At 39.1% G+C, this 27641-nt stretch overlaps 3 protein-coding genes across 5 annotated transcripts in view; 1 reads left to right on the top strand and 2 right to left on the bottom strand.

Moving 5' to 3' along the window:
* LOC132787651 (ankyrin repeat and SOCS box protein 13) overlaps positions 1-21761 on the bottom strand; it is a 30358-nt gene extending 8597 nt beyond the window's left edge. Inside the window, exons 1-2 of one of the 3 annotated variants that reach the window (XM_060794856.1) lie at positions 21431-21761; positions 7251-7382 (exon numbers count right to left, since the gene is read on the bottom strand). In XM_060794856.1, coding sequence (XP_060650839.1) covers positions 7251-7262 — 12 coding nt within the window. In that variant the 5' untranslated portion in view covers positions 7263-7382; positions 21431-21761. Of the gene's footprint in view, positions 1-7250; positions 7383-20160; positions 20471-21430 lie in introns of those variants that run through there. The other 2 variants (XM_060794857.1, XM_060794858.1) reach the window with 2 other exon arrangements.
* On the top strand, positions 141-27641 carry LOC132787652 (complexin). Its single transcript, XM_060794862.1, is given in 10 exon segments — positions 141-229; positions 1333-1575; positions 3689-3846; positions 7757-7768; positions 19234-19364; positions 19366-19392; positions 19782-19850; positions 19852-19915; positions 22534-24082; positions 25809-27641. Coding segments are annotated over 7 exon segments (432 nt in total). The 5' UTR covers positions 141-229; positions 1333-1575; positions 3689-3791; the 3' UTR covers positions 22608-24082; positions 25809-27641.
* Positions 16456-18897, bottom strand: LOC132787648 (uncharacterized). Its single transcript, XM_060794853.1, is given in 3 exon segments — positions 16456-17561; positions 17617-18226; positions 18228-18897. Coding segments are annotated over 3 exon segments (1800 nt in total). The 5' UTR covers positions 18516-18897; the 3' UTR covers positions 16456-16659.

Genomic DNA, 27641 nt, shown 5'->3' with positions numbered 1-27641 from the left:
TTGTAATTTAGGCGCCTTCTTTTTCTGTGTGGCCGATGTTGATGTCGATGCCGATGAGACGACGACGACGCCGACGAAGCCGATGCCGACGCTAGCGCCGACGTCGCAGCAGCCTACAGCTGTGACTATGGCAACGACTGGTGGCGGCGGCGACGGCGCCGCAACGGCCCGAGTTTTCCATGTAGGGAACTCGGCAGTGCGACACAGAAGAGTGCGAACATAGCATGAAGTAAGAAGCGCCGAATAAAATATAGCAAAAGTAAAGTGCCAAAGCAAAAGTATTAAATAAAAGAACTACCAACATACGCACCTAACATACATATGTATTTATCATACATAGTGTGTGTACGTGTGTGTGTGCGTGTGTATATTATGTACTTGAACGCGTGAATCCATGTATAATAAAACAAAGCCTCACACACACTCACTTGCACACACACACACATATGAGGCAGCAAATCCGTTGGCTTTGGTCACAGCAAACGCACTACAACAAAAAAACTAAAGGCGAAACAAAAACAAAACTAATTCAATTATAAACAATTAAATTGTTTACGAGTTAAATGCACTGCGAAAAACGCAAAGAGTTGAATTGCGTCGACAGCGAAGGCGGCTTTATGTAATCCAAAATGCCAAATTGGGGAAACACACAAAAAAAGTGTCAAAGTTCTTAAAAAAATTTGATTAAATCAGTTAGCAGCGTGTGTTACGTAAAAATGTTTTAAGCAGCGTCGTGTGTGCTGTGTGTTGATGTGTTGGTGTGTGTGTGTGTGTGTGTGTGAGCTACCCTGCTCCTACTCTTCCTCCTCCTGCTGCGCCTCCTCTTGCTTCACCACCCAGATTCGTAATGGGCACTTACGTGCACGCTCGCATAAAAGAAACCCTAATAAAGAAATATCGATAAAAACAACAAAACACAACAACAACAGCAGTAGCAAAAGAACGAACGAAACGACAACAAAAAAGAAACAAACACACACACGCTGAAAACAGTAAAGAAAACAGCACAACACATTCGCATACACACGGCAGACACAATGTGTGTGTGTGTGTGTGTGTTTGCTCGCGTGCTTGTCTGTATGAGTGTGTGTGTGTTTGCGTCTGTTTAAATTAGGTGCAATGTCAATAGGTTGTTATGTTATGGAGGGTCAATGGTTATTGTACTACTAACCAAACTATGCAAACTCATCAGTATCAACTTTAACCCCTTCTCTTTACATTTTTTTTTTGTATTCTACTGTCTGTCTCTTTCGCACTCGATATTGCTTGCCTCTAACTTATATAAGTTTCTATTTTCTTTTTTCTTCTCTCTTATCTATATTTACATTGCAGAAAAAACTCTATCTGTCTGATGCTCGCTCTTCTTAGTGGATTTCTTTAAAACAAAAAAAAACAACAAGCCACACACAAACAACAAATTTTCGAACTTTTGCCTCTTCTACAACAACAACAAGAACAAGAATACAAGGAACAACAGCTGATAACAACAACAAGAACAACAACAAACACAACACACGCATCACATAAAAGAATTTCCCAGCGGCAAATCTCAACGGAATATTTACTGAGTGCCAGGTAAGCTTTGGCCCAGCTGTCCAAACTAGCAGACAACCCGCTCCCACTTCTCTCCCCCTCCCACCCCCTTTCTTTACCTGTGTGCACCCATCTAAAGCTGTCCAAAGTATTTGAAAGTATCTTAAAGTATTCCCCAAGCGTCTAAAGTATGCGACAAGTATGCTCCAAACTCGAAAACTCTAAACTCAGCAATTCACGTCAAATGTTTGCATAAACTTTTGCGCATTTTCACGCGTGAAGTACCAGTTTTCCACCTCCCCCACACACACCCCCCACTTCATCCCCTCTCTAATACTTTACTGCAGTTTTAAACAAAGAATGAAAGGCTTTCCATTTTGATTTGCATTGATTTGCAAAGGAAAAAAAAATGAAATGAAAAGGTTCACTTCATTGTAATGCTGTTGACTTTCGAAAGGCTTACGTTGCGTATACTTGATATTTGTGCGCTGACCCCCATTTGATAGGTTGGTTATAAAGGTGCCCATAGAAACGCAGCACAGCACAGCAAACTCAACTTGGCTTATTTGCGTGTTTATTGGCTTTAGCTTTACGTTCTTTATTTTTATTTTTCTGCTCATATCAGGTAGAAAGCAAAGAAAACAGCAAAAGAACTTCAAACGTAATTGGATAGCCGCCGTCGCCTGGCCACAGAGAAATGCGAATTCGTTTTTTATTTCTCTGTTCCCTTTTTTTCAGTTCTACGTTGTGTTGTGGCACACCTTGAGAACAAGAAGTAGGAGCAGCTGGCACATCAAATTCTAAACACGAAACCCATAAATTTGTGCTTTTATTTACATATATTAGGGCCGCAGCTAGGTTGGTTCCGTCCGTCTGCCCGTCCGTCCGTCTGTCCGTCAAAGCCGTTGGCTTTAGCTGTGGATGTGAAAACCCTTCTGTTTCGACAATGTTGCTATCCTCTTGCCAAGTTGCAAATTAAAGAGAATTTTCGTGAATTTCGTTAACGGCCAAATGTGTTTTGCTTTTGCTTTGAGGAGGAGGCGGAGAACGCCACAGAGGAGTTCTACGTCGTCCAATAAACAATTCTGCTGACGCGTGGCCGCAGGGCACATGAAAAGCTGAAAATTCTTTTCAGCGCCAGCTTAATTCATTAGCTTGGCACAGACAGGAAGCAAGAGAGAGAGAGAGAGGGAAAACACACAGAGAGAGTGGAGCTGAGTCCTGCTACATCCTGCCGATCTGTCAGTCTGTCATTTCGAGCGTCCGTCCGTCTGTCCGTCCGTCTGTCTGTCTGTCTGTCTGTCTGTTTGCCTGGCAGGCGTATGCTTTTTATGTCAAACTAATTTCGTTGCTCGTTTAGCTGGTGTTGTTTTAATTTGTTGCAACTTTTTCCCTGCCGAAAAACTCTCGTCTCTCCATCTCCATCTCTGTCTCCGTCTCTGTCTCTGGTTTGCCGTCGGCTTAAGTTCGTTAGCCCAATTTGAGCAAATATTAATATATGGTTATAAAGCCTCTGCAGCTAGTAGATGGGAAATGGAAATGGAAATGTAAGCTAAAGTTAAGGGCCGCCTCCTGCTGTGCCAAGCTCTGTTCTCTGCTCTGCTGTGGCTGGCGGCCTTAACAAAATTGAAAATTTTCTTCTTTCTTCATTAAGTATTATTGTGCCGGGCCTCAGATAATATTAGATTATGTAGTACAGCAGCAGGCAGCCGGCAGCAGGCAGCAGGCTGGAGCAGCTGCGTGGTAATGTCAGCAATGTGTTCCCCATACCACAGGGAGGAGAACAACGCAGAGTAGAGAATCAGCGAATATGTCAGCGACAGAGAAATGTAAACTGCGCGATGGAGATGAAGATGGAGACGAAGAAGAAGAAGGCGAAGGCGAACTTCGCTGCTAGACAGAGGCAACGAAGCGGGCGGCATTTAAGCTAATCGGCTTAAAGTATCAGCGCTTGAAACAGGTGACAGGGCCAACTTGGCGGCGAGTCCAGCGAGAGATGCCTGTACTCGAGTTGCTTGGTCACTCTTGATGAGGGGTAGACGCAGACGCATTGTCCTCTTGGGCATTGTCCTTTCATTATTCTCATATTTTTTGTGTGTGTCTTGTTATGAGCATCATTTAATTTGCTGCCTTTTTCTGCACATTTCTTTTCCAGTTTTTGGTCTCAAAGTCAACCGCAAGTGCATTCTATATACATACATACGCCAGAGTCACGCCCACACACGCCCATAGAGAGGAGTCGCAGAGCGTAAAGAAAAATGGCGGCGTTCATAGCGAAACAGATGGTGGGAAACCAATTAAGTGCCGTTAAAGGTAAGTCAAAGTCGAAAGCCACTCGCACAGATATATCTTTGAGTCTCTCTCTCCCCCTCACTCCTCACTCTCTCTATAATCGCATCTTATTAAGCTCATATACATAATACACACACGCACACAAAGATACATACATGTATTTTTGGCATGCGATCGATACACATACATAATTCATTTTCAAGCTGCTGCACACAGCGCGCCAAGAAAATTGCCGCACATGAAAGTGGCCAACGCTCAGCGTTTTCTACTTTTCCCCTTCCCCCTCTTAATGCTTGACTAGTAGTTGTTGTTGTTGTTATTGTTTAATCATTGGCTGTGCAATCGCTTGGAAAATCATTGAATGCTTTCAAAAACGGTGGCGCGAGTTAGGATATTTTATTTAAAATGCTTATCAACTGGCAGCATGCGACATGCCACATGCTACATGCTACTTGCTACATGCTACATGCGACTACATGCCACATGCCACACGCCACTTGCCATTATGCCACTTTGCCAGTTGCGAAATGTGAAGCTGCGACATGCGAGCAAAAGGCCGAGCCACCATTTACATAATGTATCTCACAGACTATATGTGTGTGAGTGTGTGTGTGTGTGTGTGTATCTAGGAGAGAAGAAGGTAGGCAGGCAGGCAGGCAGGCAGGCAGGCAGTCAGTCAGTCAGGCAGTCTCGCTCAATTTGCAAGCGCCATTTGCTGCCCCAAGGCATCGTAAACAGCTCTCGGCCAGCTAGCGGGGGTCACCTCTACTCCCCCTCCCCTCCTCTCTCTCTCTCTGCTTGCCTTTTCATGTTGCCTGAAACTGAAACTGAAGCTGAAGCTGACGTTGGCCGTGTCGCTGCTGTCTTTTAAGACTTGCGAGAGAGAGACTCGGAGAGTCGGAGAGTCGCTTATCAAGCGCAGAAATTCTGCACGAATGCGTCGGGAAGTGGTTCCAACAAATTGATACACTTAATTGCGTAGATTGATGCTAAATTCACAGCACTTTCATAGTCGAGTCGAGTCGAGGCGAGGCGAGTCAGTCGATTCCTTGGTCGACTTATAACAGGCATAATACCACTTACACATTTTACCAAGCAGTGACAACCAGGCAGCTCAATCATTGCTCTCCTCCGCTCCCCACCCCTCATGCTAGCTGCCACTTACCATCCATACCACTTGCTGCCACGAGCAATGTCAAGCTGTCGTCGGTGAAAAGAGTGCGGTTAGGAGGAAGAAGAGGAGGACAACGAAGAGGAAGAGCAGGAGGCGAAGCTCTGCGCTCTGAGGTTCGTGTGATTGCGATTGGCAATTGAGCATTAGGCCGTCAAAGTCTGGCAGTGATAGACTAGCTAAACATGAAAATGCCATTAGCATGGTCATAAAAATCGAGAAATCAAATCGAAATACTATACTATATAATACAGTTACTGCACAGTCCTCGTCGTCGTATACGTAATGTATATATAATGCACACATAAAACACCAAAAACGTGTGTGTAACACACGTATGTCAATTACCCAAATACAAAACTGCAGATGCTCTCAGCAAGCACTCAAAAATCGACATAAAAATGCGACAAATATGAGAAAATAAAAATAAAAATAAAGAGCACAAATCGTAAAACATTCGAACTACTTTTTAACTCAACTGCAACCGAAGAACATTGTTTAGGAATTGTACTTTTTAAAGTTGCCACATGTGTAGGGGAACAAAACAGTTGTAAGAAGCAAATCAAGGAAATCCCTTGACTTGGGGTTGGGGTTGGGATTGCAGAGTGGGAGGGTGGAGGGTGGCAGCTAATGCGTTTCTATTGTCACCGAGTATCAGAGAAATTTATTTGAGCTGAGCTTTTCACATCGTGTTAGCCTTTATTGCCATTGTAGGGATGGATAACTTATATGTGGATTTGCCAGTAATAAATGTTGCAAACGTGCAGTCCGAGCGATGCAATAAAATATCATTTTCGTTTCGTTTCACAATTATCATTCAACATGACATTTATTGCCATTCGTATGTGAATTTATTGTCGCATTCCCAACTATCCCTAATTGCTTTAGTAAAACCCATTTCCATTTCATTTCTCTTTCTTTTCTTCTCTTTTCAGGTAAGCGTTTATTGTTCAGCAAAATTGCGAAGAATTTTTCATTGATTGCGTAAGTTTTTGGCACCATCATTAGAAGTGGTCATTGTGGCTAATCGAAATAAGTTTCATAACTATATAATATTTTGATGATATATTTAACATATCGTATATACAACTACTATATTATTATATCTGGCACAATTCCGTTTAGTTATAATTTTAGCGCTTGTGTTTCAGTTTTGAATGAAGATCGAGACTTTTGTTGATTGGCAAAAAACTAAAAAAACAAAATACAAAAAAAACATAGCATGAAATATGATGAAAGAAATTTTAACTAGAAATTTAGACTCGTTCAAAATTGAAATTGATTTTCAAGTTACAACAGCATAAGAAAGTATTTAAAAAGTACTTTGTATTATTTAAGATCTAGCGTTGCACATAAAAAACACACACACGCAAAAGTGCAGTATATTAAAATACTAAAACTATACACTACACTACAAAACACACACACACTACACATAAAAGATCGCTGATCCATAAGAATCACTCTCTTTCTCACTTTCTCCCTTTTCAACTAGTTTCCACTCCCATCCCAAAAAAATAATAAACTACGTATTCTTATAATGTAATTGTAATTGTATTCTCTACTTAAGCTTAAGTGCACCACACACAGAAATCATATAATGCTCCTTTTGATAAAAATACAGCAAATACCCAGAAATGAACAAAAAAATAATAATGTGTGTACATATTTGTACGCTCCTCCTCTTCAAAAAAGAAAAAACCTTCACAGCCGAACTTTACCTCATTGTAAAACACACACACAACACCAAACACCAACACTTTTACACACATACACAAGAGCTTGACACAACACAACACAACACAGCATAACACGGCAAACAAAACACGGCAGCAAAACTCAGCAAACACCTAAAACGATACCCAAGTGCACAGCACAGCAATCCTTAGAATCTTCATGCACTTCACTGACACAAAACATATACAACAACAGCAACAGCTACAACAACAACAACAGAAACAAACACACGCCTACTTTCACGCCCACGCATACTGCCACGCCCATAACAGAAGCAGCAGCCGCTGTGGCAACAACGAGCTCAGCTGCCATCGGCTTTATAAAAAAAGAAAAAAAATGAAAACACACAATTCAATTTCTTCTATTACAATTTCCTTCTGCCTACCCTCCACTTCTCTCTCTCTCTCTCTCTCACACTCTCTCACTCTCTTTCTCGATAAGGAGGTTATTTGATTCTTTTCATTTTTTTCCACTTGTTTTTTTTGATATGCTTCTTTTATTTTGTACTTGTACTCACTAACATTAACATGAATGCCACGTCAAGTCACGCCACGACCACGTCCAAGATTCCGTCCACGATTCACTTCCACGTCCACGATTCACGTCCGTGTTCAGGACACACGCCGCCCACATTGTACTCGTAATACTTCTGGAATACAACGGAAATTTGAGCTTGGTGGATGGCAAAAGGCGGCAGCTATGCCGCTTATATCAAGTATACGCCAAAGTGTACGCTTTAAAGATTGCGCCCAAAGGCTCGAGTTTCTCCTGTTTTTCAATCAAAATCAAAAATACACAAAACACACACAAACAACAGCAACAGCAAACTACACTTATATACACACTTTACTACAATCTTTTCAACTTATTCCAATTTCTCTTGCTGATATGTATTTTACTAAAGCTATCAAATTCATTTTTCAACATGAAGTTTTACCGAAAACTTTACTACTCAAAATACTATATACAATATTAATGGTAACTTTAACCTTTACTTTCCCCGACAAAACACACGCTAAACAGATGCTGCAGGCGGTAATATTCAAATCAAAATAAAATACCTTTTATATAATCGTTTCTTTGCATTCAACTCGTACTCGTACTCCTTTTTGTAATAATAATAAATAATATGATATTAACCACAACACCAGCAAAAATCATCTTTTGATTCGAATCTATATGATTGTATTGTATATTGCATATATGCTATGAAAAGCAACAAATTCCAAATTAGTGACACCTTCCCACATATGATCAGCATCCGTGTTCGAAATATATAATATATAATGATACTATATGCCATGCCACATCGTATATGATATGCTAACCCCCCAAAAGCATTTTTGGGCTTGATTGCCTTTTAGTTTTTACTACAAACTCAAATTTATTCCATCAACTTACATATGTACTCGCATTTTACTTGCTGCACAACCGCCCCCCCACGCCCCTCAACAACAAACCCAAACCAAAAAGTATATATAAAATGAGCTTTCACTAACGTTAATTATGCATTCCCGAAACTTTTGTCAACAAAACTTTTTGCTGCTGCCATCGAATTCAATTTGAATCTGCTTAAAACGAAACTATAGCAAAGAAAAATCAAATCAAATAAAAAACATTACCCTAGAGCAACAACAATGATAATGCGCGCGAACGAAACTATTTTAATTAACATTTATTATTTAAATTCTTTGCAACAAAATTCAATTTGCATTTTTGAGTTCCAAAACATCATTTAGAGCCACATTTTGTATAGAGAATTTGAGACCCAACCAACCATTTGTACTATATACTATCGCTCTTATATAACTTTTTGAACTATTTGAGAACACCACATACCTTAGCATTGTGATGAGTTTTCTGTTTCTGAATTCTGATTTCTGATTTCGTTAACCAAACTAACAAAAACCAAAAAACTATAAACTAAACTAAACAAACCAAATACCAAATATATACTTACTATATACGATTCCAATTTGATTTTGCATTCAACAAATTACAATTTCTATTGAACGTTAACTGCTACTACTATTTCCTATCTCTTGCTTTCCACTACTATAAACCTTAAAAACCTTAAAAAAACAATAAATATATTCTCTTTTTGGTTCTAAATGCTTTTTCAACTATTTATATTTCAACTTCTACTTCTTCAACTACTAACTTCTACTACTACTATCGTACTACTATCGTACAACTATCGTACTACTATCGTACTACTACAACAACTACTACTATAACAAAATATGGAACCATACTAACTACAAAACAACTTACATCTTCTACTACCTATTCTACTATAACTACTCTTAACTACAACTACTACAACTACAACTACAACTACAACTCTACAACTAAATATACAACGTATTTACAATGAGGTAAAGTATAAGTAAATATTATTGCTATGTACATATACTTAACTATAACATATACATACATATATATATATACAACACTATCTCTATCTCTCGTATGTATAATACTATTACAATCTATTCTATTTTAAATCCCTAAACAAAACAACAACAAAAAAAAAGAGAACCCTTTTTGCCCTCCCCCTAAAAATACACTTAAGTTAGCTAAGCCTGTCAATACAACACACAAATGCTGAGTCCTCAATAAAAAACCAAACAACAACAAAACAAATATATGTGTAGTACATAGTACACACTCTTTACTCTATTCTTTACTCTGCTCTCTCTCTCTCTCCCCCCACTATTCTGTCTCTCTCTCTACTATTCTCAGTGCCCATTTTGATGAGCAAACATTTTGACACATGCGACACATGCCACTGGCATGCAAGACACGGGCACCTACATGACAGATACAGATACAGATACAGATACATTCACAGATATATAGATACAGCTACAGCTGCAGAGATAAACATATATACTAGATATGGAAAGCAGCTACAGCTGTCCACAACATGTGCAATTGATGTATATGTAGTTTTTATCCCCCCTACTCTCCCCCTCCGTCCTCCTTCTCCTTCGAGCACCGTTTATACTCGTATTTGCAAATTTTCAATTGCTCGACACATCTGTGTCCATCATGTGGAAAACCAAATGGAAAATTAGACACGACCTGCTTGCTTCCCAGGATTGTGGGTGTCTCTCTCTCTCTCTCTCTCTCTCTCTCTCTCTCTCTCTCTCTCTCTCTCTCTCTCTCTATGTGTGTGTGTCTGTGTGTGGTTAATGCTTAAATTCAATTATATAATCTAACCTTGATTATGGTTGTGTCACCATGCGTTCTTGTTGTTCTAATTGCTCACAACGATTTCATTAGTTCAATAATTTAACATGAATGCAGGAGATACTCTTCGTCTAATGTTCTTGTTGTGTTTGGCTTGGCATTCTTATGCCAATTTTGGTGGTCAACACTTAATTGTGAAATTCAATGAATGCTAAACAAATGGAAATGCTTTTTGGATTGATTTATTGATTGCTTGAGAGATATTCTTATTGTGATTAACAGCTTTAAGAAGTTAAGTGCTTGCAACACAACTCAACTAAAAGTTGTACAAAAAACATATATATATTTTATAGACTATGACTTTATTGATGGTGATTAAATTCTGTTGGCCTTATTGCCAGTTCTGTCTAGTTGCACATTATTGAGGATTAGCTTTGCTTTATGGTTTCTTGGTAATTCAATTGCTTTAAAGAACTACGCAAATTGGCTGCAAAATGTCAAGTGAAATATGTATTGCAAATGAATTTATTGAATAAATCTGTAGTACAGTTAAGTGCAGTAGTTGCTTTACAATATTTATTAAATGAACTCAAGTTATTTATGCAAACACTCCGTTTTAATACTCACTCTCAGTAATTGTTCTTATTTTCTAGAAATGGAGAAATGTCTTTTAAAGTGTTATTGCACTTAGCGATAGCAACTTATCGATATGAATGTGCTAATGTTAGTATATCGGTCTACTAAAAGCCTCTGAAGAAATTATCGATATGTTTGTTTTAATTCTGGTTTATTAGCCTGCCACTTTTAAAAAATTTTAAATTAAATGATATAAAACTTTCGGAATCGAATGAAATTTCGGGAATTTAAGAAATTTTTGATGTTATATTAAAAATTATATGAAAATATATATAATACTAATCTATACGAGAACTTGAAAATAGTACAACAGAAACTGTAGAACAGTTGACTAAACTAAAGATTATATAACAAAGAAAACATGAAAAATAAATAAAAAAAAAAGTCCAACAATAAATTGCGACTCTGGTTTTCAACTGCAACGAATATGTTGCCTATAGACATCGTTGGTTCCGAACGTGTTCAGAAATTAAATTAAATTAACATTATCTTATAGATAATTCAATTCTTTCTCTCATCTGTCTCTTAACCTCTTCACTGTTTAACTACAGTTTATAGCTAAAAACAGACACGCCTCCTCAGCACTTTAACCTCTCATTAATTCACAAATTGAAAAGCGTTTCTAATTCTCACATGAACAGCGCGCAAAAAAAAAAGTAGTTATGTCTGGCCAACGTGACGTATGCGTAATTAATTTAGCAGCGTTCAACTGCAAATGCTTTGATTGCTAAAGCCTCGTGTCAGTGGCAAACTGGAATGCGTTGCATCATGAGTTGTCGCCTCTCACGTAGCATCGTCATCAGCTGCGTGGCATAACTAATCCCATTGGGGCACAAAAGGACCACAAAACTATACGCAAAATGACGCATTAAATTCTGACTGTGTGCCTAGCAAAAAGGAATGAGATGGGAAGGAAGAGGAGGAGGGGTGAAATGGTAGTTCCACATAAATGGTGCATATTAAAAATTCTTTAAATATTTGTGCTCGAACAGCTGGCAGAGCGACCAAAATATTTGCATGCAGTTTATCAGCTGTCGTTCGGTCCGAAGAGGGAAGGGGAAAGGGAAGGGGAAGGGAGGCAAAGTCTGCAGGCATTTTTGTCAAATTTCCAGCATTCAACTGACATGAAGGCACATTCCTGACATTGACATGCCTGCCACGCCACGAGTTACGAGTGTGGGGCGGGGCCAAACATGCTGATGATGGAGGCACAAAGAGGCGGGGAAGCAGATGCGGGTGTTGGGCATGCGGGCAGCGGGTTGGCGGGTAGAGGGGTAGCAGGGGGCAGGCGGCAAGCTTGTGGAGTGTTGTCGGCTTACAACTAATTGCTGGCGCTAGAAAAAAAGAATTGAGTGCAGCCAGCGAAATGGCAATGAGATTTACTTGCGTCATTATGAAGAGCCATAAGCTGCGAAGGGGGCAGGACGAAGGCGCAAGGCAGGAAGGATCCTTTTGGCACAAGTACAAGTACACACACACATACAGTGCCGACAACATCTTAACACTTGGCACACGCCCACTGTAACGCCCCCTTCCTACTGCTCTTGCCCCCGCCCTTTCCTCCGGCACCTTTGTGCCTTTGTGCAGAGTCGACTTTTGCGCTTACTTATGCACACGCACGCAGCAGCCACAGTCACAGTCACAGTCACAACTAAAGATACATTCAGAGCAACAGATACAGATACAGCTACAGTCACAGATACAGATACAAGTGTAAGGCTCGACTTGGTGTGTGAGGGTGTGTACTGTGACCATAAGTAAATATTCAGGCTCTTTGAGGCTGTTAAAATGTAATTACGCCAAGAATATGGTAGTTGCTATTAGCGACTATGACAATGAAATCATCGGGGATGGCAGGCGGAAAATGGAAGTAGCAACGACAACGCTCTCAGCTGCTTAAGCCAGTCGAAGCAGCCTCCACATCCTCATCCTAGTTATAGAACTCGCATCTACGCACGCAGGATTGCGAATAACCCAAGCTGAAGTCAAGCCATTGGCAGTGCCCGCTTCCTGTCATTTGTAGCACGTCTCTCCCTCTCTGCCTCTCTCTCCACACAACCTCTGACCCAGATGCGGATGCGGAAGGAGTTGGCGAGAGGGGGGAGAGGGGAAGGGGCGGTGGCTGTAACAAAGCTCAGCGGTCTTGAACCGGATTAAGCAAGAAAATAATTTGACGTTCGTGCCTTTTCACCAACTCCTTACAATAAAACGAAACGCAAAGAGAAAAAAAAACGAGAAAAAAAAAGAAGCGACGAGCAGAAAAATTACGCACACACAAGGCAAAGAGAAGGGGGTGCAGCATGAGAGCAAGATGGATAGATAGCGAGTGAATGAGAAGTGAGCGAGAGCGAAAGAGAGAGAGAGAGAGCTAAGTAAAAGGATGATGGGCAACTGAGGCGCTGAGCACTCGGCACAAATGGTTGCTGCTTCCTTTTTCCATTTCTTGTCATTTTATATGTTTATAAGTGTGCGTGTGTGTGCTAGTATGTGTGTGCGAGTGTGTGTGTGTGGAAATGGAACTCTAATGTAGTATTCCCACAGCGTGCGCGTATTAAGTCGCATAAATGTCACCCAGTCATCCACATTCAGATTCAATGCGACATCCATATCCACAGCCTAAGACAATTACTAGAGAAGCCTCTGCATCCCCACCCCCCCCCTCCTCCGTTCAATTCTTTGCCATTTGGCACCAAGCTCTGACGTGTTGGTATTCAAAATAGCAGTCGAAGCAATAAAACGCAGCGTGCGACTTACTTATCCGCTCTTTAGATCGTATATCAGACTTATGACTGCCGACTGCCGGACAGCTTCACATAGCACTTAGCCCCTCGCTCGCTTGCTATACACACTTAACGCATAACGTATATACTCCTTGCCACGATGATATATCACGGCCCGGCCGCAGGGCTAGGTATTAAGTACCCTCATTATGGCCAAGACACGCAGCGGCAAAAGTAAAGCTTTTAACGGCAGCAGCAACAAAAAATGGAAAAAAACTGAAATGAAAGCAAAGAAAATGAAAATAGGAAAGCGCAAAAAGAAAAAATGGTCTTAGAACAACCAATTTGTATACTCAGATTCAAAGTGATTTCATTTCGAGTAAAAAGGGAGAAAAAAGAGGTGGGAGAAGAAACGCTGTCAAGAAAATGCTGCACACAAATTGAAGGCTTCCGTTTTTCTTCGCTTTTTTTCGGTATGTGTGTGTGTGTGTGAGCAGTCTTTAAGGGGCCATCGATGGCCAACGGGTTGTCCATTAGAAAATAAATGAAATATGCAAAATAGCCGGCAAATTGTAGTAAAAGAGAATAAATGGGAAAGCAGTAAATGAAGTTGATGGAGCGATGCTGTGAATGGGAATGGAAATGGGAATGAGGAGAAAGGAAAGAGTGGGAGGAGTGGGTGGTGAACAGCATGCACAAGCGGTGTTAATTATGCTGTCATGATAATTATATTACAATAGGCTTGATTAGTTTTTAATTGAGTTGTGCACTTGCCATGCAGCGTGGCATCTAAAACTCGCAACTGACTTTCTGACTTTTAAAGGACTTCTTCTTCTTCTTCGTCGTCGTCATCGCAAAAGATGCTTTACGACCACCCAAAGAACAGAACAGAACAGAACAGAAGACGAAGAACTTGGCTTGTTTATTACAAGTCAGTTGCAGCCACAAATAGAAAAGAGAATCAAAAAATAAAATCAAGAACAACGGAAAGCGCAAAACTGGCATAAAAGGCAAAGTTCATAAAGTTCATAAAGCAAATTACAAAAGTCGCATAAAAGCGCAACATTTCGCTAGCAATTGTGGAGGAGTGGGAGGGGAAGGAAGTGTTGAAAGGGATTGCAACATTTGACAAACATTTTTGGGGACAAATCAATTTTTATTATGAAAATACTTTGACTGATTTAAGAAAACAATAAACGAGCGTTGAAACACAAATCAAGCGCACCCTAAAAAGTTAATTCACAAAGCTATTCAGCAAATTGATGACTATAAATTCAATTTAATGTGCGTTGCCTTTAACACATAACACATAGACCAAGCGACCAACAGACCGACCAACAACATGCAGCGGCAGCGGCAGCGGCAGCGGCAGCGACAGAGGCAGAGGCTGCGACAGCGGCAGAGGCAGCGATAGTAGCAGAGACAGCGACTGCGAAATTGTGGCAGAGTCTGTGACTGATGCTGCGACGCTGCTGCCAGGACGAAGCTATTTAAACGCGCTTAAGCAAATTGTGGTCACTACGACACCCCCAAAAACGCATCCCCCTCCCTCTCTTGCTCTGCCCTTCGACTGCTGCCCGGAAAAGCGCTCAAGAGCAACGCGTGGGAATTTTTTGTGCGTTTGCGCCGTTTTTCGGAGGCTGCGACGTCGACGTTGAGTGCGAGACAACAATAATTAGAGCGAGCCAAAGCGCAACTCGCAGTCGCTGCCGCTGCTTTGACTTCTGCCTCGACTGCTGCTGCTGTTATCAGGCAAAAGCGTTTTGCGGTCCTGCGCAGGCGCTGGACTTGGGCTGCTCAGTTTCCTAGTTGCAAGTTAAGCGTCATCCCCTGCGCTTAGGTCATCCTCTGTGTGTGTGCTCAGAATCCAAATCACGACGCGGTCCAGGCGACGTCGACTGCGAACTGCGACTGCGAAGCAGCAGCAACCGCAGCGACAGCAGTCGCTGTTTTTGGCATAAAAAGCCAGGCTATCGCTGACAATACTCCTACTCCAGCTCTGCACTCCAGCGACTGAAGTTCACTCACTCTGACGCAATCAGCAGCAGCCGAAGAGTCGAGCATCCAGAGTCGCAGGCAGCAGCAGCCTTAAGTCTGTACAGCGAGGAGAGTTCGCGCAAAAGTCGGCAACGAAAGAAAGAAACACAGAGTCAAGTTCAGTTCAGTTCAGTTCAGTTCATTTGCGTGCATTCAGTTCGTGTGCGCTCGTGACCGCGTTCGCACTTCGCCAGCTCAACAGCTCGACAGCTTCGCCAACAGAATCGATTGTTCGCCATGGCAACCAACGGCACTCAAAGCAAACGAAGGCACAACCGAAGTTCAACACAACAACAACAGCAACAGCAACAGCAACGAGGAGCAACACGAAGACCGAAACGATGACGATGACGACGACGACGATGAGTCGCTGGCTGAAACCGCAGCGTTCAGTGTGTCACAATTGCAGCAGTCGCAGCAATAGCAGCAACAGCAACAGCAGCTGCAAAACGCAGCCATAGTTGACTTGCGACTTCCACTCAGTTCAGTGTGTGTGAGACATCGTCGTCGTAGTTGTCGTTGTCGTTGTCGTGGTTGTCGTTGTCGTCGCTGTCGCAGTCACTGTCGCTGCAATTATCGTTGTCGCATCGTGACCAAAGCACACAAAAAGCCACAACTACGGAGAGATAGCATTGGCCTAAAAGCGCCCCGAAATTATGAATTTCATTGGTATGCAACAACAACATCACTCGATACGTTACGTTACGTGACGTTACGCTTTACGATATTCAATTACGATATTCGGTACTTCGGTGTTGTGTGGTCACTATTTACATACATAATTTCTCTATATATTTCTATTAACTATCTCTACTACTTCAACTATTAAACACTGCAACAACTCTTGACTGAAAAACTCTTCTCACACTCCAACGTAAGTCCACCAAAAGAAAACGCTACAAACAAAACTACTCGAAACTTTCCTTTAAACACATTTTTTTGCATTACAACACACAAAATGCCTTCCATATGCTCTGCATAATCAACTAAGCAACAACCAAAAACACAAAAAAAATCAATCACACTTTGGCGGCGGCCTCTAACCGAGAACGTGGCGTTCTTTGTATCGATTTTTAACGTTCAGCATAAAATATAAAAAAACAGAAATGGAAAAAGAAAAAGAAAAGTTCAAGGTCTGGCGACAGCGAAAATCCTCAGAAATCTTTTGCTCAGTTTTTCGACCATTTATTATGCATTAAAGCTGCTGACAACTTTTTAACTTTGTCCAATCTGCCTGCTGCTGTCTGTCTGTCTATCTGTCTGTGTGTGTGTGTGTGTAAGTGTAAATGAGTGCATGTGTATGCGTGTATGTGTGTGTTTTTTGTCACCCTCGGTGTGCTATGGAGTGAGCTTGCAGCGTTGCTGCTGCGCGTAGAGCGCATCGCCATTGCGGCAACCAAAGGCCTCGCTAAACTCGACCGAGTTACGCAAGATGGCGTGCTGCAACTGCCGCTGCAGCAGTTGCTGCTGTTGACTGCTGCCGCTGTTCTCGCGGCACTCCACCAGCAGGCTGCCAATGAAGTAGAGTCGCTGCAGTGACAATTGCATTCGTCCACCGCCAAGTTGCGCATTCAAACGCGATGATGTCTGTGGCAACTGTTGTTTGTAGCAGCTCCAGCTTTGTCGCTGCGCCAGCATGCCCAGCAACAGATCATTCGCATTGGGCAGACGCTCAGAGCTGAGCGTATTGCTGCAGTTCTGGAACACGGCAAACTGTCGCTCCGAGTCCATGCTGCGCCAGGCACCAGGCGTCCGACTGTTGCTGCCGGCGGCAATCAGCGAGCGTGCGAAACGCTCGCCAATCAGCGCATAGTTCAGCGGCGAGCTTAGATTCTGCAGTTGCGGCAGCAGTCCGTTGATGGTGTTGAAGACTTGCACATATTGCCACAACGCTTGCTGCGTCGTGCTCGTCGATTGCCGCTTGTGTTGAAAGCGACGCAACTTCTCCATGTTGCGATAGAAGCTGCGACGTCCAAGCTGCAACTCGTGATAGGCGGCATTCAGTCGCTCGTCGCCGTTCAGCGACATGTGCATCAGTTGGCCGAGAAATCGTTGACTGGCCTGCTCGGAGATCTCATCGATCCACACGCTGCCCGCCAGCTGCGTCTTATACGCCCGTCCAATGGCCGCATACATTTGTGTTGTCTGCACACGATTCGCGCTGACGCGTTGCAACAGATGAGCATAGACATCGCCAGCATAGGTGTCCACCAGCTGTTGGCAGTCTGCGGCAGCAATATCTGTGAAGGAAGCAAAGTGTAAGCATAACGTATGCGCAATATTACGTATACGCACCCATCACATAGTCAATCCACAGCCAATTGAGCAGCCGATGCATGCTCGTGTTCTGCAACAGCAGCAAATAGTCCACCAGCCTAGGCAGCTGCTTCACCACCACCGCATCCGTTGGCTGCAACGTTTTACCGCCCAGCTGCTTCCTGAAATAACCATCCCAGTCGAGGCGATTCAGCGAGGCGTTGCCAAAGGAGCTGCGCTTGAAATTCATATAGCTAAACTGCACCTGATCGTCGATGCGTTCCGTCTTCACAATATCCCGACGACTGCGCTCCAAGCTGAGCACCTCCAGCGACGTGACATGAGCGCGACTCTGCTCGACGCCAAAGCCTTGCAACAATTCGCCCACGCGCTGCTCAAACTTGCGCATCGTGTGGCGCCTCGTGGTGTCCGGTTGCAATGTGACCACTCGCTTGTTCGACTGCATGCTAATCTTCGTCTCGAAGAAATACGGCGCACCCATCTCATGGAAGTTGCCAAGCACCGACAGCCAATGCAGCGACTGATTGTTGGTTGTTGCCTCCAAGGCTGGCCAACCGCCGCTGCTTTTGTAGAGCGGGGAAGAACGCAAAGCTTCTGCACCACGATTATTCTCGCAGGACTTGTAAAAAATTGATCAACTGCAGTTCCATGTCCAGCATCTGAACGGGATTCGTTGATTTCAACAGCTGCTGGAAACGTTGTTGCTCCTGCTGGCGACGCAACGTTTGATTCCCATTCGCACTGCGTCCACAGACATAGCCATAAAAGTCCTGGCAAGGCGATCGACTCAAGTCGAGCAACTGTTCGAGTTGCTCCTTAAAATGCAGCAAATTGTTGTCCAAGCTGCCAGCTGCAGCAGCAGATGCAGCACTAACAGTGCCTGCTAAAACTAACACTACCAGCACTTTGAGATACATTTTGTTGCCTGTTTTTCTTTTTGTTGAAGTGTTTAGTGTTTAGTGTGTCGCCTCTTTGAGGTCTGAGCACGGAATGCAGTTGGAAGACGGCGTAAACAACGCGTTTTCACTGTCACTGTCACTCGACTGGTCACTGGGTCTAAGGTCAAGCGGCGTTTGCAAAAAAGCTCACACGCACACTCACACTCAGAGTCACACACGCACACACATGTAAATTGCACACATACAGGAAATTGCCACAATTTGCTTCCGCAAGTTTTTGTGGCACGTTTCACTTGTGCTTTTCGACTGAGCCGAAGCCGAACACAATGTCTCGCCCCAATGCTGTGTGCCCCAACTAATCGCGTTTCCCCTCCCAAGCCTCCCAAGCGGCTCAATGATAAGACTGAGCGAGCAGCTTAGACGAGCTCAGTTCAAAGTCGTTGTCTTTCTATGTGATGTTTTGTTTTTTTTTTTTTTTCTTTAATCAAATGGGGAGAGACTGTGTCAAAATGTCAAGCTAAAATTGGTCTTGACCGATTTTGATTTGCGTTTAATCTATAGCATTTGTGAACGGGCTGAATATCGACAGTATATACTATATATACCATATACAATCAACAGTATATACTATTATAACATACAATATACCATACCATATTTATTATTATTATAAATGATTGCATTGTTAAACGTTGTCTTTGCTTCGTTTCACACAAAAAAAAAACAGGCGCTGTAGGAGGTGATGGCGGTGATGATGGCGACGATAAGGAAAAGGCAGAGGAGGAGGAGAGAGAGCGTCAGGAGGCCATACGTGAGGCCGAAGAGCGACGCAAGGAGAAGCATCGCAAAATGGAGGAAGAGCGCGAAAAAAATGAGACAGGACATACGCGATAAGGTAAGCTCCCATTCTTTTCCCATTTCTCCCCCGCCCTCTTTTACCATCATCGGCGAGAACAATGTGCGGTAATCTGTGGACCGAATAATGTGTGTACATTATCTAAAGTGTGTGCTTCTGCTTCTGCTTCCTGCTGCTGTTCAAATTGACTCTAGTAGGGAGTCCTTTTTACGAGCGACTCCCTAACGGAGTCAGATTGAATTTCAAAGGACCAATACAACTAGAGAGAAGATGATAAGTGACACAATGAAAAAGAAAAAGAAAAAGAAAAAGAAAACGAAAAGTGTTGAGAGTGCCAAGTTCAAAAGTTCAAAAAGTGACAATGTCGATGTCGATGTCGATGTTTTTTGTGCACCGCATAACCGATTATCGTCATTGCCCTCTTGCAGTACAACATCAAGAAAAAGGAGGAAATCGTTGAGGCAGCACCACAAGAGGAGCCCAATCCGCTGATGCGAAAAAAAGAAGACGCCCGAGGAGTTGGCCGCCGAGGCTGAGCAGGAAGAGCTCGACGATTTTACAAGTAAGTTCAGCGTGTTTCTTCTTCCTCACAACATAATTCTTCCACTTCTCCACTTCTTCGTCACTCTCGTACATTGAGAGATATGTGTATGTATGTAGCCTGAGACTTGTCTATATATGTGTATGTATCTGTCTGTGTACACATGCTATAATCCCACCATATATATGTTATTTATACTATATGTATGTACCTTGAACTGGTCTTTAACTATGATATATTACTGCTATTACTTCTACTATACTTACTATATATATTGATAATCTGAATTCATCAAAGGCGAGCTGCGTCTATTCTTAGTGCTATGTGTAACTGTAATTGTATGGAACTCCTGTTTAGTTTGTCTTCTTCTTTTTTTGTTTTGATTAAGTTATGATCAAGCGGCTGTCAAATCTACAATAAACTACAAACAACAACAATAAACAATGAAACATTACAAAACAATATAAAAAACAGCTAAAAACAAAAAAAAATAAAAATACTCGTACTCTCTGCGACGCTTGAAAGTAGTAATCGTAAATCTGTGTGTGTGTATATCTGTGTGTATGTCTCTCGTATCTTCTCGTGCTCGTCTAATCTATCTATAAACTATAAACTATCAACAACTACTAACTATCTACTTCAACTACTACTACTACTACTACTATATCTATATTGTATACCTTTCCTGTGCGCTATCTAATGTAAGAACTATCCTTCGTTTAAATGTAAGCTAAAACTCTGCTATAAACTATCTAAAGGGATCTTAAAGCAACGAATGAATAACTATATTATCTCTATCTCTGTTAAAGCCTATCAAGTGTGCACTCCATTCTCTGATTTACTTTTATCTGATTTCATTCATCTTTTGTTGTCAACAACAATTTCATTTCGTTTTAATGGTTCTTATAACTTTCAATTTATGTGTTGTATTCGAATTGAAAACAAAAAACGAAAATGGGTTTATCAATTGATGTTAGTTGACGCTCGAAATGCGTCGAAATATATTGTAATTAGGTTTCATGTCGAAAGCAAATACTATGTAACTAAGAATTTCATTAATTAGACTAAGGTAAGTGCGAAATCTCTCCTCTCTATATATATGTGCGTGGTAATCTCTACTTAATTGCAATCTTTGCATTTGTAATTCATCAACTATTCCACTCAACCAACCACCAGCAACAAACAAATATCAACAACAACTATTTCCAATTACTCTCTATCTCTCTGTCTCTCTCTTACTCTCTCTCTCTCTCTATACTATCTACTACTATCATTCTCTTCTACTATCTGTGATTAAACAAATGAATCGTTGACCAGCCAGATTGAATGCCATACCAACTCTTACTATTTACTACTTCCGAAAAAAACACTCACTCACACTTAGTCGCTCAGTTTGCGAACAATATTTATGGCTCTCTATGGGAATACCCATACTATACTATATTATATGTTATATAGCGAGAATATTACTATTAGATAAGGGGTCTTAGGTGTCTAGGTATAGGTAGCTAGCAATAATTATTCAATTATACTTACATTATTTTACAACTTTTTCATTTTGTACAACATTTTACAACTCACCAACTGCACCAACTAATTAATAGAACTTTTCATATAAAATAACGAACAACTTTTGTTTGAACTATTTAATGGCTTGAGTGCTCAATTACATCTGAAAACTTAACACGCATAACATAATAAATCTCAAATGAACCTGATGAAACAAACTTTTCCTCTCGTAATTGTGTTTGCTAACTAACTAAACTAAAAACCAAAACCAAAAGAAACCTCAAAAGAAAAAAAGAATATAAATAAACATGGAAAATTTAAATCTAAAACAAAAACAAAAAAAAAGAATACATACAAACTTTTTCCCTCTTGCAACTGTTTACTCTCTTTCCTCTTTAAAATGTGTGTAATATATGTATTTTACATAATACTTCTCCCTATGTACAATATATATATTGCATACATGCTGTATATGTATGTGTATTTCCCACACACCATCTATTTATTTCATTGCAATCTCTCAATCTGTCTCTCTCACTCTCACTCTCGCTCTCTTAATCTCTTTTGACTCTACTAACTAATGCTTTCTGTTGTCTATTAATTACACATACTAACTAACTACTTATAAACACAAACACAGCCACACACACACGAACACGAACTTACTAAGAAGACTTTGTTGAGTTTTTTGTATTTGAATTTATGATTTAGCAAGCAAAACGAAAAAAAAACCAAAAAATACGAAATTATTTATTACGTTCTCCCCCCTTATTCCACCTGCTGCATTGCATTTTGAGTGATGTCTCTCTAAATACTGCTACTATATATTGAATTGAAAAACACATTCGCATTAAAAAAGTTCGTTTAACTACTACTATTTTTATCATTTAGAACAAATACCTACTACTTATATTGTCTCGTACAAAATAAATTGCACTCTTACTCGTGTTACGTTTACGTAACGCTGCATTGACGTTACGTTATATGCTAGTTATATTTTAACAGTTACTACATTGAGCATCCATAAAAAAAAATACATATACATACCAGTTAACATACATAACATTTGTAGTCTACTCTACAAAATATGCTTATTTATTGCTGTTTCCATACTCAATTTCTTTTTACAGAACTGAAAAATCAAATAGAAACGCAAGTAAATGAGCTAAAAACTCAAATAGAGGGAAAATGTGTCATGCAGTGATATGTCAGTCATCATAAAATAATAATACAAAATCCCCAAAAAGAAAATGCATAATAAAATACAAAAACAAAAAAAAATGAATACAAATATAAAAAGAAAATGAAAATGCAAATCACATAAATTCAAATAAATGAAGTATAACAAGAAAACGAAACATTTATGAAATGCAATTGATTTCAATCACTTAACTTCAATTTGTTGATATAACGTTATAAATATATTATGTTCAATCGTGCAGCATAGTATTGGAAAAGCATAAAACAAATAATCTATTTACCATACATATAACCCAAAGAAAAAATAAATAAAAAACAAACAACAACTCACAATTCGGCAGCAATAAATCGAGCAAATATATAAAACGCCGCAGATTGAGATTATGTGAAGCAACTTAAGGATTAAATATATATATATACATAATAATAATAAAAGTATAATATATAATGATAATGAAATATATATACAAAAACATATATATGTATACATATATATATGAATATATGAAAACAGGACGGTGAAATCCTATTGAATTTTAAAGTAGTTAAAACATAAACCAAATTATGTATAAACGAAATATAGTAAACGCCTTTAATAATATTCAAATCACTTTTGCTTCGATGATAATGTAATATACTCAATGCCCCCCAATATACAATACATAACCGTTGTTTAGTTGATAGCATTACGAAATTACAAGACAAAAACGAAAACGAAAACAAAAAACAAAAATCGAAGCGAATTCCAATTCCAATTCGAAATTCGAAATCCCCAAAATCGATGCAAAATCGAATTCGAAATCGAAACTAAACAAAATGCGAATGGTGCGACAGAGACAGGTCACAGTCACTAAGTCACGAGACACAGACCAGACAGAGACAAACAAACAAGGAGGTTGCTGAATCATGTCGAACCGTCGAAATACGTTGCTGAAATCTTTTTGGACTTTAAATAACATTACAATACATACTACAAACAAAAATACATGCATACTTACTTACATACCACATAAATACAATACGTATATACACGAGTATGAGACGAGATGAAAGGAAATGGATATGGATGATATTTATAAATCGACGACATATATTAAATCATTAATATATATAATTCTTTTGTTGATATTTCTAAATCAATTCAAATAAATTTCAATAAAAAAAAAAAAAGAAATCAATCGAAATCGATATCGAATAATTGACTGCAGAAATGTTAAGATCATCGCTGGTACTCGAAACGATTATTCCAAGAAATCCACAAAGAAACAAAAACAAAAACCAAACCGACAAAAAGTATTCACGATCGTTTGTTTTTTTGAAACTCAAAAGAACTCTTCTTTAACAGCTGTAATATTTTGTTTCTTTCCTATACAAAAACAACATACACACAACATCAACAACTACAACAACAATTGAGACATTCTAAGCTATTTGAGATTTGAGATTCTTATTGAACAAACTGATTGATGCTTCTGAAATGTAAGTAAACTGCCTAAACTACCTACTATATACCTACTAAACTACTAAATCTCTATATACTTTACTACTCTCGTAAATTACAAAAAAATATACATTATATATTTGAGTTTTTTTGCATTATTGAAAATTGAATACATGAAATTATATTGGTTAAGTTGGCAATTAAATAATATATAACCCTTTAGGCAATATTGTATAACGATATTATAAAAAGCAAAAAAAAAAAAAAAATACCAGTCTTAGATGTACTATGTAGTCATTTAGCAAAGGACAATAGTTCATAAGAAACGCTAGGCAGTTCGAGAGCATAATGCTGTGATACATTTAGCATACATGTTTTTTTTTTCCTCACCGCGAAACGCACACAAAATATATATTGCAAGCCACCCAATAAAAATACTCCCCAAAAAGAAATGATAAACACGACACTTTAAATAGAGTCGCATGCAAATCTTAAATTACATTACAAAACACGTACAAAATACGTAAATGCCATAAAATACATAACTTACTATATTACTAACAAGCAATGCCAGCAAATATTTAAAGACGGAACCAATAAATTGAAACAGTTTTAAATAGTCTTGTTCCGCCGCATATCAATTCTCTCTCACCCACCCACTGCCTCTTACTCTCTTTCTCTCTCTCTCCCACTCTGTTTCTCTCACTCTCTGCGTTGTCTGCTTCACGTTGCAAATGTGCTCCCAAAAGGGTAGAAACTGGCCTACATAATACCTTGTACTACGAATACAACGAAAAACATACATACAAAATATATAGTACATAGTACATAGAACACTCCAAATTGTATATAAACGATTTTTCACCAAAATTTGAAGTACTCTGGTACAGAATGCAACAATGTATGCATGAATGTACATACTTGTATGTATACATAAGTCAACAACGCACACATACATACATAAACGAGCCATTCTCCACGATGCAAATCGCTTGAATTGACAAGCGCAAAACGGTTGAAACGGGTGAAACGCTGAAACGCTGAAATGGTGAAACGGTAAAACGGGAGTTTAATTACTTGTAAATGGTTTGCTTTATCGATTGCCGAAGCACGAATACGCAACACACGGAATGGTTCGTTTATGGAATGGCTGTTGTATGTACTATGTTATCAATATTACTATATCACAATTATTTTCGGTTTTTTTTTTTCTTTCTTTCTGTACAATGTCATGACCTTTCCAAACGTTGTACACGATACCGTCTTTACATCCGCCTGTAGTTTGCCTTATAGAGATAACCAAAATATCAATCATATCAATATCAGTAAACGAAAACGTTTTTGGAAAGGACATTTGTGCTTCGGCCTTGGCCGAATGTAAGCATTACTCTTGTTGATTATTATTTCAATAAAATAAACTACTAATCGAAATATACATACTTAAAATATATATATATATACCTATTATAAATATACATATGAATAAATGTTTTAATCACACTGCATTCTCTATATCTCTCTCTTTCTCTGGTGTCTCTCTCTCTCTCTCTTCTTTTGATTTGAAACACTCTTTTGAATCTTTAATCTGCGCCACTCTACTACTACTACTACTACTACTACTCTGCCTAAAAATCAAATCTGAATACAACACGAAACATCAACAACATCAACATCAACAACAACTACAACTACATCAACAACAACTACTACTACAACAACTCTACAAATTCTCCACCACAACTACGACTCGCTGGTCTCTTTCAGACATATGTACTCTCGGTGTTTTATATGATATATACTCTCGTATCATCATCAAGAACAAGAACAAGAACAACATCAACATCCAACAACAGCACAAGAAAACAACAACTACAACCAGTACAAGTACAACATCAACCTACATCTACAACTACATCTAAGAAGTAATCTTATATGTACTATATATTAAAAATTAAAAAAACAAAACCAAATTCCAACAAAACCAAAAAAGAAGAGAACCAAAACACTTCAGATTAAATACAATATGCAACTAATTTTATTATACACAATTCTTTCTGAACGTTGTGACAAATTTGTTTTCCTTTTGTAAATGATGAACGTTTTGATTCACAGTCGATGATACGATTACACAGATACATACATGCATACATATACCTATACATATACTAAATACAACTCATATATAGTCACATGCATTTAAATAGCCAACAAAGAATATGGTGTTGTAAATGTTAAAAGTTATGTACAGATCCAAAGCAAATACCAAAGAAATAAATGTACAATTTACATAAATACCATCATATACTAGCAACTAATGAGTATTTAATAGCTTAACCGATACTTACTTATCGCGATTATCATAATGAACAATGAACAATGAACATACAAAACCAATACCCCCCAAATACCGAGAATTCTATGTCCCTTTTTTCTCTTCAACTGTTTTTTTTTCTTGTCAGACTATCGACGACAACAACAAGAACAACAAAAACAACAACTCTTCAGCTTGAGTTTCAGTTTCGGGCTTTAATGCCGCTCTCTGTCAATCTAATAAAGCAATCCTATAGTGCCCCCTTCGCTCCATACAAAGTTAGGAACGATTGAATGCCTTAATGTGGCTTCTATGAAAAGCGTATAGATTCTATCCGATGATGAAAGCTTAATCTCTTTAACATCTTTAACATCTAGTACTACTACTCTAGAGCCTATATCTACTACTACTATATTCGTATAGCATTATACTTACTCGACATGTACTACTACTACTAACTACTATTACAACTATGTACTGTTTTCCCCCTACATACAGATTTTACTAGTTTTACCGAACCCCGAAGTCTTATGCTCTTTCCAATTCTTAGATCTAAACAATCTTAAATGAGAAAACGCTTTCTACTTACATACTACTTAACATATAGCGAATGTTTAACTAGATTCTATAACAAGCAAATATCTCTATTGCGTTTTTCAAATACATACTATATGATATTGAAGTTCACTTGAATTGTTTACGAAATACAAAAGAAAACCAACAAAAAAAAAATCAAATAAAAAAAATATATACAAAAAAAGAAAGAAGGAAGGTTATAAAAGGAAAGAAGAAAAGGATGACATATTATTTAATCATAAAAAAAGAAAAGATTTTAACGTAATCATAAATGTTGAAAATGTTAAATGGTTCAGATGAATTTTTGTTTTGACGTTTAATATTTATTCTAGTTATGATAATGTATGTATATGTATATCGGAAAGTTTATAGCAAACCAGATTATTGAATATTATTAAAATATATATACATACTTATATATGAAAGTATATACATATATATGCATATGTATATGTGTAACTAAATAGGGAAATGAATTTAACAACATCAAACCAAAAAAACCAAAAAAACGAGAATAATGTTGAAAAGAATACCATTCAAGTCATTATTACAAGTAGATGTGAAAGCAGTTCTACACACAACAAACCAAAAAAAAAAAAAAAACAAAACAAAATGCAAGAAACATAAGGAAAACGTTAATAGTTGATTAATTATATTGTTACTTTGAACATTTAATTAAAAGAAAAAAAAAACAAAAAGTAAAAAAAAAA

This window comes from Drosophila nasuta, chromosome 2R, assembly GCF_023558535.2.
Source record: "Drosophila nasuta strain 15112-1781.00 chromosome 2R, ASM2355853v1, whole genome shotgun sequence".
Lineage (NCBI taxonomy): Eukaryota > Metazoa > Arthropoda > Insecta > Diptera > Drosophilidae > Drosophila > Drosophila nasuta.
The sequence above is the reverse complement of the archived record's forward strand: the minus strand, read 5'-3'. Positions and strand labels throughout refer to the sequence as shown.